This window comes from Aethalodelphis obliquidens, unplaced genomic scaffold (genome assembly GCF_003676395.1).
Source record: "Aethalodelphis obliquidens isolate GAN/ISIS:26980383/991018 unplaced genomic scaffold, ASM367639v1 scaffold27, whole genome shotgun sequence".
Classification (NCBI taxonomy): domain Eukaryota; kingdom Metazoa; phylum Chordata; class Mammalia; order Artiodactyla; family Delphinidae; genus Aethalodelphis; species Aethalodelphis obliquidens.
The window spans coordinates 23,036,108-23,051,432 of NW_020837971.1; the positions used below are offsets into that span (position 1 = coordinate 23,036,108).

The following is a 15,325-nucleotide window of genomic DNA, read 5'->3' on the forward strand; positions in this document are numbered from 1 at the left end:
ATCATGAACCAGGTCATCCCTGTCTATTCCATTTAACAAGCAGCAAAAGGCAAGAGCCAGTGACCTTGAACTTGGGAGGCTGTGAGTCTTCCCGTCACTGCCGACTGTACTGCTACATTAGGTTACTTATCGCCCAGGTATGCGGTACCTGAGGGCACTGGAGCAGCCTCTCCTTGAGGCCTCCTAAGATAGTTTGTTCCTGAGCTAAAGGTTTCCATTATTGGTCCTTGGACCCAAGTTAGAGAACCTTGATGAAACTGTTTCCAAGAACAATATTAAAAAAAAGACGGGAAGGAAGAAACACTGGCAGGAAAGGAAAAAAGAAAGAAAGAAGGGGAGGGAGAAAAGGAAGGAAGGGAGGGAGGGAAAAAAGGAAAGAAAGAAAAGATGGAAGGAAGGAAAAGAAGGAAGGAAGGGAGAGAGAAGGAAAGAAAGAAAGAAAGAGAGAGAGAAGGAAAGAGACAGGAGGAAAGAAAGAAAAAAAGCCTGAGAGAGCGACAGCACAATCAAAGCCGCAGTGCTGCCTCTGCGGCTCTTTGGATCTGCTGTGCTCAGGAAACCTAGCAGCCACACAGGGACACGCTGTCTCCTGAGATGCAAGAAGCGAGCCAGTAAGTAAGCATGAGGCGTCCTTGCACAGGAAGGCTGGGGTCTGGCTTGCACACAGCTCAGCCTGGCTGGGTGCCAGGGTGCCCCATGCACGGGCAGCAGGACCTGGTGCCGAGATGAAACCCCAGGCTTGTTTACTCAGGGTGCAGTACAGGCACCGGCTGCTTTCCTTTCCCACATTACAATAAAAGAAAGAAGCCTCTCCTTTACCACCTCTGCCCCATTGCTTCATCAGGTTGCAGCAGCATCTTTTGGGACGTTATCAAGAAGCTTCATTCTCCACAATTTTTGCAAACAAGTTCACCAATATGGTGGTGCCCGGTTTTGGAGCTCAGTTCGTGTGGTGCCTGTCCTAACGGCACTCTTATGGGAATGTGCTTTACGTCTATTAAACAGTTGCCTTGCTTCAAAACATTCAAAAGGATTTCCCACCACCCAAAATGACCATAGAGAGTGCATGAGAATAAAATGAATGGATGAAAACAAGAAAAAATAGTAGATTTCTGTATTTCATTCAGCTACTATGCTTTGGAAAACTATTTTATTTTACATGTTTACATTTTGCTTTATTCCTGTTACTTTGTACTTAATCAAATGCCTACAAAACCTATGGCTGAAACAGAGCTACATTAAGTAAATCCAAATGATGTAAAAAAAATGGAACCGGACGTAGGTTTTCTCTAAGTCAAATGTGGCCAAAACCAGAAGAACTAAAATGCAAAATTTCCAATTCCTTTGTGATGACAATTGAGAAAATGTTTTGAAGATAAAACTGATTTAAAAACTACTTTCAGAAAGTGGAAGACTAACTAGTTTGGGGCCTAATTTCAGCAAGAATTAATTGTAAAAGGTTTTCTATGATGTAATGACACATACTTCCATAGAATCCCAGATCTGCTCCGTCCAGTAGGCAGCCGCTGGACACAGGAGGCTTCTGAGCCTTGAAACATGGGCAATCCAAATTGAGATGTCCTGCAAACCTCAAATACACACTGGGTTTCAAAGACTCAGTAGAAAAAAGGGGGAAAACGGTCATTAATGATTGTCTATACTGACAGCACGTTTAAATAATAAAATTTAGGGCATACTGAGTTAAATAAAATATATATAAAAATTCGTCCCAGCTGTGCCGTTTTTCTTTTTTAATGTGACTCCTAGAAAGTTGAGATTATCTATGTGAGTCTTATTATATTCCATGGACAGTGCTACCCTGGAACAGGTGATTCCCAGATTTCACAAATATGTTCCAGAAATGTTGGCTGTCATTCATCCATGAAACCTTTTCCCAAACAAGGGCTGTTCAAGGTCACCATGTTTCAGAAGGTTTGGAGTCCAGCTGCCTGCGAGGACCTGGCTGGAAGGACCCCACACCTACCCTGCAGAGAGTGTGCATGTGTGTGCGTACACAGGGCAGGCTGATTTTAAGGATGCCTTGTTAGGAGAGACTCCATCAGTAAAAAAAAAAAAAAAAAGCTATTGAAATGGGAAAAACAAACAAATGAACAAATACAAACCCTTAACTGTTAACACCTATAGCTCTGGCTTCAAGTATAAAAATCAGCAGTGAGTCCACATATTTATAAAAATAGCACTTCTTTAAAATTGTAAGTGTCGTGTTGATCATGACAAAATAATTCCCCTCCCCTCCCCTCCCCTTCCCTTCTCTTCCCTTCTCTTCTCACTTAAAACCACAGCATTGTCTACTGAACATGAATTTCGCCAAAGGCCGCTTGAACCGTAGTGCTAAGATTACCTAAATGCTCTCTATACCCGATAATAGTTAATCGTCATCATTTAACATTATGGGGGGTGGGGGGAAACAGAGGCCATCAGAAGTGCTGGGGGGAGTACAGGCTAAGTCATATTTTTATTGTTACCGCGTCTGACTGGAGAGAGTAGAGATATTGTGACAGGAGCAGAATTCTGCCGGATTCCAAGAATAACAATAAAAATAATCACAGAGCTGCCTGCAGGGCTGTCATAAAAGTCCTTTTCTCATTTCAGCAGGATTTCACCTCTAGTGTGGCAGTCCTTCATTCTGAAAAGGAAAGTGGCCGTCTCTGCCACGCGCTCTGTCAGCACAGTGAGGCCCTGGGGTTGCAGGCCTTCCGTCCATCACACCCCACCCTGCGGGGAAGACACCGGATGTTCAGGGCTTCACCGGAATCAGGCCCGGGTGATTTCAGTGGAAATCAACAGCCTGCAGCCACATCCCCTGCAGGGGAAGTGTTCTCCTGGCAGGCAGCCTCGCGAGACACGCCCTAGACCTGCTGAAAGATCCTCGCAGCTAAACTCACTCCTCAAAGTAGGGCGCGAAGACTCTTCCGTTAATCCAGCTGCTGCCAGGGTCAGGTGCTTCGAGCACGAATGTCGGAAAGAGCCTCTCTGGTCCTCCAATGGCGATTAGCTTTCCAACCGCTCCCCAGGCCGCTCACGCATTGCTGGGCCCTCGCTGAGAAAATGTCCCAGTGAAGCCACCACATACTTAGGGACCATCACAGAGGTCACCTCCCAGATCTGTGCCCACATCTCAGGGTTGTGTTTCATCCAAGGAACTCAATACAGAAACTTTTTTGAGACCAAGTTCAGTCCCATGTGTTTTGAAGAACGGCGTGAGCCCAATGCTTGCCTGGAAAAATCACTGTAATTTAGCAACATATTGATGGAATGCACACAAGTCTCGCTTTGCATTTAAAGTTCTTCAAACCGAAATGACAGCAATAATAATACTAATACTATCTCATAAATAAGACACAGAATCCTCTCTAATCGCACTCCCCCAGCAGCAAAACTAAACCGCTAAAGCAGCATTCTACTTATTAATACAGAGAATCTAGCTGCTGTGACATTTCCAGTTTGTGACATCAACAGCAAAGCGTCACTCGTGTTGGACAAGCTGCATCTACCCCTCACTGCCCCCGGTCTCCCCCAACAGACTGAGACTTCCCTAACACCCCCTCCAAAAAACACCCACCCCACACAGCCATCAGTAAGATAATTCCTGCTTCCCACTGGAGCTGTCAAGACATTACAACCAGAGTTAAGCCACTGTATGCGGGTAAACTAGCTCTCAAAAAAAAGAAAAATTCCTAATTTGTAGCATTTGCCCATTTCTTCGGTGTAAATCCTTCCAATCACGGTAGTCCGCCGACTACCAATAGATAACGAGAGCCTGGAAGCTTTGATTCCAGCCCGAGAACCTGAAGACAGTCTCCTAGTTGCCCGTAAGCTCCTGTCTCCCCGCCAAGTCCTAACAGGCAAAGGGTTTACAATTCTGAGCGGCTCTGCGGTAACGTGTGAACTGCAGTTCCTGCTAAGACCTTGCAGGGTGCTGGGCTTATCTGGTGGCTACAGTGGGCTCGGCCTCAACCCCACCCCACGGCTGTGGGACCAGGAAGGCGGCTTCCTGGGGCCTGGCTCAACCGAACAAGTGTTTTCATCTCATCGAACTGGTACTGTGGAAACTTTACAGGGCAATGGTTAGGGCTCGGCTCTGCTCAGGCTTCTACTTTTGCATAAAAGGAGGGGAAGCTTTTTTTTTTCTGGGTTATATTTACACTTCCCAAATCAGAAATGTCCTAACCAGATAGGACAGGTGGCAACTGGCAACCACAGCTCAAAAGCTTTTTTTTTTTTTTTTTCCATTTCTTTCTGAAACCCCATGTAGAAGGAAAGTTAACAAAATGTCGGTTGGTTGTTTTATCCCCAGAGCTAAGTATGCTTTCAACACAGATGGAACAAAGCAGAGAATAAAATGGGGACCAAAACCCTAAAACAGAACATACTGCTTATCTCTCTACTTTAATAGGTAAGAATCTATCTTTATTTCCCTCAGTAAACCAACTAGGTACAATGTGATCCCGGATTTAGGTTGTCAGAAGAAGATGGACAGAAGCCCATCATTGGTTTCTCTTTGTAAAAATAACCAGCATTTCCAAGTTCACACACTCCTTTGGAGACACAAAATTAAACTACAGTGTATTAATGCATATCTGTGGAATCTAGAAAAATGGTACAGATGAACCAGTTTGCAACGCAGAAATGAAAGACACAGATGTAGAGAACAAACGTATGGACGCCAAGGAGGGAAAGCAGGGGTGGGGTGTGGGTGGTGGTGAGATGAACTGGGAGATTGGGATTGACATGTAGACACTAATATGTATAAAATAGAGAACGAATAAGAACTTGCTGTATAAAAAAATAAATAAATAAAATTCAAAAAACAAACAAAAAAAGAAAACTGGAAGCGTGGGTTGGAAATGCCAGGCTTGGGGTATTCCAACCTCTCCGGGCCCCGTTTTTCTATAGGTTATGCCCTTTTTAAAAAAGTCATACTTCTGGTTCTGGGACACTACTGACTGTATTAAAAAATCTTCAACAGTCAGCCACAAAACGCCTGTCTGCAGTGTGAAGCTAGCGTGAGTGGACACATGGAACCATGTGAGGACGACGGTGTTCAGGTTAGATGGTTCTCAGTGGGGAAACATGGTGACACCTGGGCATCATGATGAGGGGGTTGAGGTGGGACACAGGTGGCTAAACAGCCCCTGGCGGGGGGAAGGACAGTGAGCCCAGGAAGGGCTCTCCGCCCCAAATACCCATGGTACCCACTGAGAAAAGGGGCCTAAAAAATCCACGTGATGAACCCTCAACTTAAAAGCGCTCTCTGCTGTCCTGCCAGCTCTCTGCCTGAGAGAGCTGGGCCGCCATCCCATGCATTCGGTGCACGCATCCTGGGCGCCCACCGGATGCTGGGATGCAGTGAGCAAAGCCCAGGGGCGTGCTTTCCCTGCACGTGGGGACAGGCGAAGAGCGAGAGGTCGGTGCTGCCACTTTAGGTCAGGGAGGGCCCATCGGACGTGGCATTTCCGAATGGAGACTGAATGCAGGAGGGGAGAGGGTCACAGGGCCTGGTGGGGGGCAGGAAAGGCAGACACACCCCAGCCCAGCCCCTGGGTGGCCGGGCCTGCCTGCGCTGGGGCTCCACTGGGCTGTCGTATATTAGTCCTTTCTCTCTAGTCACTCCTTCCCATCTGCCTTCTAACAGACCTAACTATCCTCCTCTGACACAGGCCACCCTGAGAACCCTCCCTGGCTGCATCCTCACAGCCTGCTCCTGGCTCGTCCCCGCATCCCTACTGTCTGCCGGCTGCCTGAGCTCCCCGGCCCCTCCTGTTCCGCTACATTTCGATCTGGGCCTCCTCCCCTACCGAGCCCTCTGGGAAGCTACCACCCAACTCCCGAAGGCCCCTTCCCAGCCCCTCCGTCCTCCCTTTCATGCTTCGCATCTTCCCTAAAACCTCTATCCCGGTAACTTCTACACCATGTTTCTTTCCAGAAAATTGTACCCGAATCAAGCAACCGATTCTCTGCTTCCTCCCTCGCTTTCTCTTCCCGACAATCACACACATGTATTCCCGAGGCCCTGGTGCTTAGCACCCCTCCTGGCACAGCCAGACCAGCTCCGTCCACCCCTCCCATGCCCTGCCTTCCAGACAGTTCCTCGGCTACAAACTTGTCAACGGACTTCCAGCCAACCCCAACTCTGGGTCCATTTCCCGTTCTGTTAAGAGAATTGCTGCAGTCCCTTCACTCACGTGCCCACACCGCGTGGAACATGCTGTGCCCACTGCTGGGAATCACCTCCCCACCCGGCCCCTTCCAGCTCAGGCACAGGACATCTCTCCCCGTTTGCTGTCCCCAGATGATCTTGCCAGCACTCAGGTCTGGAGGAAACATTTGGCGGGGTCCCCTCCAAACCCCACAGCTCGCTCCCAGAGCTGGCCACGGGGGCCCTGGCTGTGACGTTGCCCACCCACTTCTGCCCCTCCCAACTACCACGCGTTTCCTAAGGTCAGACATGACTCACCTTCGCGCCTCTGTGAGAACTTCAGCTCCCTGAGTCTCCCCATGGCCCCACTCCCCAGCCCAGCTGGGAACAAGCCCTTCTGTCCACTTTCTTTAGAGAAAACTTGATGTCCCTGTGAGCACTCTGCCGTGCCTTACGGCACTGGGCGATCAGTCTGCAAGCTGTAACTGCTAAGGTCTGCGAGGCGGCGGCTGCATCAGCCAGCCAGGGAGAAGGGCTCAGTCAATACTACTGTTATTGAATGGAAGGGCCTCATGTCCTAAGAGTCACAGAAACACAAGTTCAAACGAAGCACAAAGCCAACCTAAACGGTGCAGTCCCAAATCCTAAAGTGAACCCAGTGGGGAGGTGACAGGAGGGCGGGGCCCAGAGCAGCCTGGCCTCCAGCAGGGGCCCTGCTTTCGGTCACACACACCTTGACAGCCTCCAACCGTGTGGTCACTGATCTCCGAGTACAAGCAGGACACACCGGCCCTCAGAGGACCTGACAGCTCAGTGCCGCGAGTCCCTCGTCCCCAAGCACATCCTCCCGGTGGGCCAGCCCTCACCACGGCGGGGTTGGCGGGGGGACACTCACGAGCCCTCCACCCTCCAGCCAGGCCTTGCCTCGTATCCCGCTCTCTCCAGCCGCTGGGAAGGACCCGGAGTTTGCTGAGACCCTCTGGTCTTGCCACACTGACCACGTGCTGCTTCCCGTTTGCCTTCTTTCTTGGGAATTTTCGGCGTCTTGTGAGGTCACCACCTTGGTGCTTCTCCTCCAAGTCACCTGCCAGGAGGTGACCTGAGCACGTGCTCATCTGGTGTCCAGATCCCGCAGAGATCTCACAGCAAGCATGCCTGATGGATGATAATGACACCCACGGCTGCCGCTGCACGGATGGCCCTACCCCGCAGCCCCGCCGGCCCCCTGGTTATAGCGATGGGCAAGGTGACACCCTCACCGCACAGGGAGGCGACCTGCCAGGGCTAGCAGGACGGAATCACCGCAGCTGGGTCCGAGGCACAGAGATGCTCCTTCACGCGACCCACTGTGGTGTCCTGTTGACTACCACACAGAACACACACACACACACACACACACACACACACACGCACACACCCCCCACAGGCACTGCACACAGAAGCCTCTGCTGCCTGGTCTCACCTTATATACCAAAACCCAGTACAGGATGGTACCCCATGCAGCACACAATCACTTATTTTAATTTCGTGTACCAACGTGTCAAGATGTTCCACAAAGATCATGATTTCCAAGTGTTTTGCACTGCCCCACAAAACAGAGGTCAGAAAAAACTTAACATTTACTTTTAAATGGGAAGCAATGAATCTGCTACCTAATAGTCCCTCTTCAAAACTTGAAAGGCTTAGACAGTAGGCAAAATATATATATATATTTTTGATGCTGTGTCTCACGTTTTGGGAAATTCAGGACAATGAGAATCTTTCCAACTGGCCTCCTCTTGGTGTGGTGATGTATGGTAACCTCTGTGGTCTCCACCAGGCACCGCAGGCAGAGACGGCAAATTGGAAGATGAAGACGACAGAATCTTTAAAAGGTGCCCCATCAAAAGCACTGCACAATGTGTCAACTACGAAAAGGAGTAAGGAACTAAATAAACCAGAGGCGTGGACACGAATCTAAATGACACGCTTTGAGCTGTTCCTCAGAAGAAACCGGGAAACCAAGATACCCGAGCCCTGGATGGAGTTCAGCCCTGGACGGGTTTCTCTGTGAGACTGTTTCACAGCGCACATCCCATCCCAACAAGCTCGAGACCAGCTGCAGCTAATGCTCAGATGCTGTGAGATAATAGTTCTCCCAAGCTCAAATGGGGTTTCTCGGTTCAGAGGAGATGCACTGCACAGATAAAAACGACTTCCTCTAACTGCTGATTAGATAAGCAGGCGCAGCATCCGTACTCAAACGCCAGCGCCCCAGCTCCAATTAGCCCAAAGCCCACTGTTTTCCACCGTGAAAAACTCTCTCCAGCATCTCCCATCAACCCAGGCTGTGGAGAGGTGTTACAGCCCTCACCCACCGTCCTGCCACCGTCATGGTGCCCCGCCTGGAACTTCAAAACAAAGGTGAGATCTGGTACCAGGATCACCAGTGAAAAAGGTATGAAACCTCTTACGGTTCACACTTTAGGTCTGGAACTCATGATGGAATAAAGCAATGTTTACTTCAAGTGAATGGACCAAAAAAGAGAATTTATGTGTAGACACAATCATTTTCCTGGATTCCAGGGGGAAGAACGCCAGATTTTTTTCTACTTTTTTTTTTCTTTCCGTTTTTGCCAGGGTGAATCAAACTCTGGTCAAAATCTTCCAAGGGAAGGACCCAAGGACCCAGGCTGATGCAAGAATTCAGCTTCTAGAAGGCTCCAAACACCACTCTGGGGGATGTGACCTGCAGGAATTACATCCTACGATAAACCACCCAGGAAGCAAGGGCTGTCACCGCCCTACTTTGGGCGTAGGTCCTGAGCAAGGGAAGAACATTCTAGAATGTGGCAGGCAGGCACAAACACACGTCATCGCCCCGTATTCAAAAGGCACCCAACCTCGCATCTCCCTCTGCATTCGAGTGACTACTACGCAAGGTCATCCTGACTGTCCATGGAGCCGACCGAGCCTTTGGAAAGCCTCCTTCAACCTCAAACCAGCCTCGCGTCTTTGGCCGTCGGCTAATTCATCCACCCCCTGGGCATTACTGGGCTTCTGCCCCTGGGTCTTCCCTTTGATTCTACTCTAAATCCTAACCTTGCCAGGCATCTCTCTTAGGGTACCATCTGGTTTTCTGGCCTCAAATCTCTCTTCTCCATTTCTGGCCTCTCCCTGTCTCCTCTGCTCCAGCCCAGCAAGCCTCCTTCCCTGCCAGCCATCTACACTCAAAGGGGAAGGGGCTTCTGACTTTACTCACAGTCTCTCTTGGGGCTGGAGCCAGCCAGCCTGCAGTCCTCACCCTTCCTCTCCAGGCCTGTGCACTCACTGATAGCATGCGGCAGCTGGAGGACCCCTGCCCAATTTTAGGACAGGGAAACCCACACAAGCAAAGGGAGAGCAAGGCAGTAATGGGTAAAAATCCATGCCCGAAGGAAGAAAGCAACGTACGGGTTATTGAATAAAGGAGGAAAAGAACTAAGCTTTTCGTTCCTTTACTCAGTCCTGTTAGACGCCCGTCCTGACATCATTTCTACAGGAGACACTTTTAATCACCCCTGGTCAACAGCTGTCAGAAGAACTCTCGACCCATTTTCCACTTCTCTAGGGCACCTGCCGTGGGTCACTGAGTAAATTTGGGGGTTGCCTTAGGAGGTCACTGAGTGCATCCTCCGTTTTAGCAGTTTCATACACAACCACTTCAGAGGCGAGATTTCTCTCATTTTTAAAGAGACCACTTCAGAAGAACGAGCTAGCATCTCATTAAGTAGACTGTCCTGATGACTAAATCCCTCATGGCCAGGAAGTCCTCTCCTGTGTCTATCTTACATTCTTCACGCTGCACTTCAGACCCTTGCGTCCTCTATTCAGACCCAGAAGAAAATGGAGCTAGATGAGAGCCAGAGCCTTGGCCTGGCCTTACTCCTCCGACCACCTTTCCACACAGTCCTCCAGGACTTCCCTCAAGACTGCGGGAAGGCTTGAGGTGCAAAGTCATTACTCTTCTCATGCTGGGAATGACCTGCCACCGGTGAGATGCTACCTCCCCATCTTAGGGGGCTGGTTTCTACCTTTCCCGACAACTTGTTGATTACTCAGGTCTGTTCTGGTTGGGATTAGATTTGTCTAAAACTGGTAAGGAGGGCCCAGAGCTTTTCAAAAGCATCCCTTGGCTCCTTCTGAAACAGACACCCAGTGATCTATTATCACCTAAGACTTTCCCACCTTTTCCCATCTTTTGGCCTCTCGCCATTTCTCCTTGACATTTCCACCGGAGCAGCCGGCACCCTCGACTGGACCTTGGGTCTGGGGGTAGCCAGCACCTCAATTTCCCTCTTGGTCTTGCCCTCTCCTAACTGATCCCTCCCCCGTCTTCTTGGCTGTCTTTTCAGTTTGCTTGATCCCTGGATCACATTTTTTTAATTAGTAAATTCCTCTTCTATTCCTGGTGCTGCAAATCTTATCTATTGTCTTTCCCTTCTCTCAGGGGAAGCTACAACAGGCTCCTTTACTCTGCCCATAAACCTTTAAAAGATCTTTTTCTGCCTTTTACTGTCTGTTTCTGACTTTGTTATTCTGTCTTCAGCAAAGCGAGTTTGCATGTTTTCAGTTACCCCTGGAGACCATTCTGTGAGTTGAGTTCCGATGCTGCCGCCAGTTTGAAATGAGGGCAACAAGGCTCAGAGGTCTGCCTGGGAGGGGCCCAGGCTCCACCCTTGCCCTCCCAGGTGCACCTTCTCCTGGGCCAGCCTCCGCCCTCCTCACCATCCTCCCCGGTGCCTTCTCCCTGGCTCTTCCTTTTTGTGCTGTGCTGCTCCGGCTTCTGTGAAGGGAGGGCCCCCCCCCCCCCGCCACCGCCCCCGAGCAGGGCGGGGCTCCTGCTTCCTGTTGTCTGTCCCCTGACCCTCCTTCCTTTGCTTTCTTCCCAGGGAGCTGAGGAAACGTGCCTTTGAGTGCCTTTCCTTTTCCTTCCAGCTTCGAATTCCCCATCTTTTAAAGTGGTCTCCTAACGCTATTGACATACTTCATTTGTTCAGTGCTACCGAAGAGGCATCACTTTAATAAACAACCTACCACCGCCTGCTCAAGCCAGCTGGTTTCCTTCAAAAGCCATAAAGGATGGTTTCTAAAGCTCACTGGCCGAGCGTGAACAGCAGTCAATTTCCTCGATGCTCCTCTCTGCCCCTTGGTCTCTGGGATGCTCTCCCACTCACCTGTCTCCTTAAACCTGCCCGCTGTCTCCTCCTGTAGTCTGTGCTTCTGTCCTTTCTAGTTTCCTGGCAGTGACCCATCACCCCTCTGTCCCTGGCCCCCACTTCCAACCACCTTCCCTGCCTGTCCACACGGCAGCCGCTGTTTACAAACCACGGAAAGAGGATGCTTGGGCGTTTGAAGTTGTACAACTCTGAAATTCAGTCTTTAGAAACCTTACGCTGAAAGGAGAAGTGGGTGAGCATCGTGTCGCATGGCGAGCGAGCACTGGAGAGAGCCTGCGGGAGATCACACCCCCCCAGCCGTACCAGCCACACCTGCACGGGCTCTGTCAGGACCCAGCCCGAAGTTCACCACCAGAACGCAGCCTTGGAACCAGGGCCTTGATGACCTCTTACCAAGGCAGATCACCCACAACCTGAAGTTCTTAAGGGGTGGTATATTTAGACCGTGAAGGCATTTATAACGAAGGCTTGTTTACCTACACCAAGTGGACTCTTCTCCACTCTCCAGGAACCGGCCCGACTTTCAGTTCTCTACAGGTTGCCCAAGGTGACCATGGCTGTCAGCCTGCACAGCAGCTGCAGGGATTTCGGTGCGGGGGCGGAGGGGGGCGGCTCCCCAGTTTCTCCATAATGACCCCGGAGTCCTAACTCTGATGTCTGGGTTCTCGGTTCATTTAAATGGTTAGTGGGTACGTATCCACATAATATCTTCTGGCTTTTGGTCCCTGAGCCTTTGCAAATTTTTATCATGTATACACACCCTCATTGTCCTAATGTTTTTATTTACATTTGATCTTTTGATTTATGTAAATGTGCCTTGAAAGGAAACTTTGCAGCAGTACAGGGTGTATGACAAACCAGTATCTCTTGTAATAAACAGAAGACAATCTTAAACATAAGTGCATCAGTTACAATAAAGCATGCTCTTTTGTGTCTCAGCTTTGGGAAACCCTGAAAGGACGTGTGTGGAACAAAAGGCAAGGTCCACAGACCTCCTTCTCTCCCCCTACTCACCCACATATACATTTTCTAACAGGGAAAAGGGATTCAGAAATGTACATGTTTTCTTGGTTCATCTACGTCAAAGGGCTTTAGCCACTATCTTTGTCTGTTTGTACAGCTAATTGTACAGCTAAATTAAAACAGAAGAACCATAATACCCAGCGTCTACTTGGTTTCCAAGACACATGAAAACGTACAAAATCTGTTTCTTAGTTATCACATTAGGATGTCCTACAGGAAAATAACTGGCGATTTTCAGCACCCCGAGAACTTTACACACGTGCCCTCCTTGGCCGTGGCTCTTATGAGCTGATCCACATGAGATCTGTCCTACCTGTCCTACCTCATTTCCACCTGCGTACCCTTCATGATACTCTTTTGTGCAGATAAGTGGCTCTCAACATCACAGTTTTATCTTTATAAAAAGAAAAAAGATAGGTATTCCAAGGAACTGTTGACTCATTCGCTGATGAGAATAGGGTATCATGGAGTGAAAACCAGTCTTTGAGTCAGAAATTGAGTCTCCTTCTGACTCTGCTATGTGACCTTGGCTAATTCACTGCATTTCTCTGGGCCTCTGTTTTCTTAAAGAGGGTGGATTGAGATTTCTCACCATGAACTGTAGCCTGGGTAGGTTAACCAGGGGAGAGATTGCAGATACTTCCATACACATTCTTTTATGGAGAAGGCGTGTAAATGTCCGCTAGTCAAGACGATCTAGATTTTTTTTTAACATTAAAATTTTTCTACTTGTCAAATTTTCTACTCTCAGTTAAACTGGACATTCAAGAAATAGAGATGTGAAGGGTAACTGAAAATGGCCAGATTCAGCTCCTTCTAAAGCAGAGCTATGAAAATGAACAGCCCTATTGCCGTTACACATGAAATGGATAATTTTCCCTATCTACAATCCATCAACGTGGACGTTGCTGCAGTGCGCTGAGGACACGAGGCCAGTGAGGTGCCTGCTTTGGGATGCTCCACAGATTGGCCACGCTGCTTCCCACACAGGGCTCAAGACCACACTGAGCTGGGTCTCCCGTCCTGCATGTTGTGTTTCCTTGACATGGGGGTTGAGGGGAAACCACAGGTGAAATGACTGTAAAGAGACAAAGGTCCAGGAGGACTAGAGCACGTGACAGTCTGTGGACAGGAGGCCACTTACCCAGTCCTCTGTCACCCTTGGAGCTCTGCTGGCCTCCAGACGTGGTGGAAAGGTCTTCAGGGACAGGCATGGGTTCATCGCCATCGTCCGGGGTGTCACTCACCGGGGGGCTTTCCTTCCCTGAGGAGGCAATTAGGAGCTTGAGTTTCTGGGGACATGGTCACCCCTGGGGCGGTGGTCACTGCGATGGGCCTCACCGTGGTTTGGCTTCATTCGAGTTACTGGATTGAGTTCACGTTTCTCTCTGGGGATTAGAACCTGCTTTCCTTTTTATAAAATAATATCATTGCCACACCCAAAACTGAGAGGACACAGATGTGAAAAATACATATCACCTAGAGATCACCACTATTAAAACTGTGGTGTGCGTGTGTGCGTGTGTGTACACATACATGGATACTTATATATTATGGGTAATGCGTGGTGACATATTTTCTTGATCAAAATAAACTGTACTTTTTAGACATTCTCATAACCAGTGGCCCTACTTCCATAACTTTGTGGTGTCTGTGTAATACTTCATTGCATGGGCACACTAGGATTTATTTAAATCCTTTTTCTATTTTTGAACTTACATTGTTTTCAATCTGTTTTTTTTTTTTTTAATGAAACAACACTGTGGTAAACCTCCAAGCAGACAGCTTCTGCCCACGTTTTTAAGAACCACCGTAGTATAAACCCCGGGAGTTGCGTGCCTGGGTCAAAAGGCATCCACGTTTTTAAGCCTCTTCACGTGTTAGGGCCACATTTTCCCCTGTACGTTTGTTCCACTTTGCCCTCCTACAAGCCTGCTCACCACACCCTCATATTATTTCGTTTTTAAGGTCACCAGATTGAGTGTCCTGCTCAGAGCTACACATTCTGGGTCTGTTCACTCTCTTTTTCCAGAGCCAGGGGGCAGGTATTTTGCCAGCTGCCCGATTTGATTAACTTGATGGGGCCGGGAAGCCTGGAAGGAGGATGAACAGGGAATCAACACGATTCTGCCCCACGTGCACAGAGAGTCTGCCACCAGGAATTTTTATCCTCAAAATATGAAAGCAAAACAGGATCCACACAACTCTCAAAGCTGCTTCACAAAGTAGGATTTACCAAATGAGATAGGGTTTTACGGGATGCCCGACTCTGTTTTTGACTATATTATAAGGTTTCATCGGAAGCTCCAGAAATGGGGAAATCCCTCCCACTCCCAAGAATTCAATACTGGGAAGCCTAGATGTGTAGAAAATGCTCCGTCTCCTTTGAAATGGAAACCCCTGTACCTTCTAACATAGATGTTACCTAAAATTGAGTGAGGAGACAATAAAACCAGGCAAGGAAAGAACTGGTGAGGCCCCCAGTGGATGCAGAATAGCCCATGAGCACTGCTGTGGAAGACAAGCCTGGAAGACAGGGCGAGGCAGAGTGCGGAATTGTCTTGTTTGTTTGAATAAACCACCTGCGAAAGCGACACAACCCTTCAGGGGAAGGGCAGCACCAGTGCAAGCATCCCCGGCATAGGAGATGACCCTTCCAGGAATAATTTAAAATAGAAGCTGCAAGGCACCAAGGCGATGCTTTGGGGAATAGTATCGCATTCTCTAGCAAACAGACATCACAGGGCTTCCCTGGTGGCGCAGTGGTTGAGAGTCCGCCTGCCAATGCAGGGGACACGGGTTCATGCCCCGGTCCGGGAAGATCCCACATGCCGCGGAGCGGCTGGGCCCGTGAGCCGTGGCCGCTGAGCCTGCGCGTCTGGAGCCTGTGCTCCGCAGCGGGAGAGGCCACAGCGGTGAGAGAGAGGCCCGCGTACCAAAAAAA

General features: G+C 49.2%; 1 protein-coding gene and 1 long non-coding RNA gene across 11 annotated transcripts in view; both read right to left on the reverse strand.

The window, feature by feature from the left end:
• Positions 1-15,325, reverse strand: part of IKZF1 (IKAROS family zinc finger 1) — a 90,584-nt gene that overhangs the window by 54,979 nt on the left and 20,280 nt on the right. For all 10 annotated transcript variants that reach the window (XM_027124134.1, XM_027124135.1, XM_027124136.1 and 7 more), the window contains exon 3: positions 13,526-13,645. In XM_027124134.1, the coding sequence (XP_026979935.1) occupies positions 13,526-13,645 (120 nt within the window). The remainder of the gene's footprint in view (positions 1-13,525; positions 13,646-15,325) is intronic.
• LOC113629582 (uncharacterized) lies at positions 2,452-7,078 on the reverse strand. The gene is made up of 2 exons (XR_003436623.1): positions 6,479-7,078; positions 2,452-3,238 (listed from the first exon to the last, which is right to left on the reverse strand). It is a non-coding gene; the product is annotated as an uncharacterized LOC113629582 (long non-coding RNA).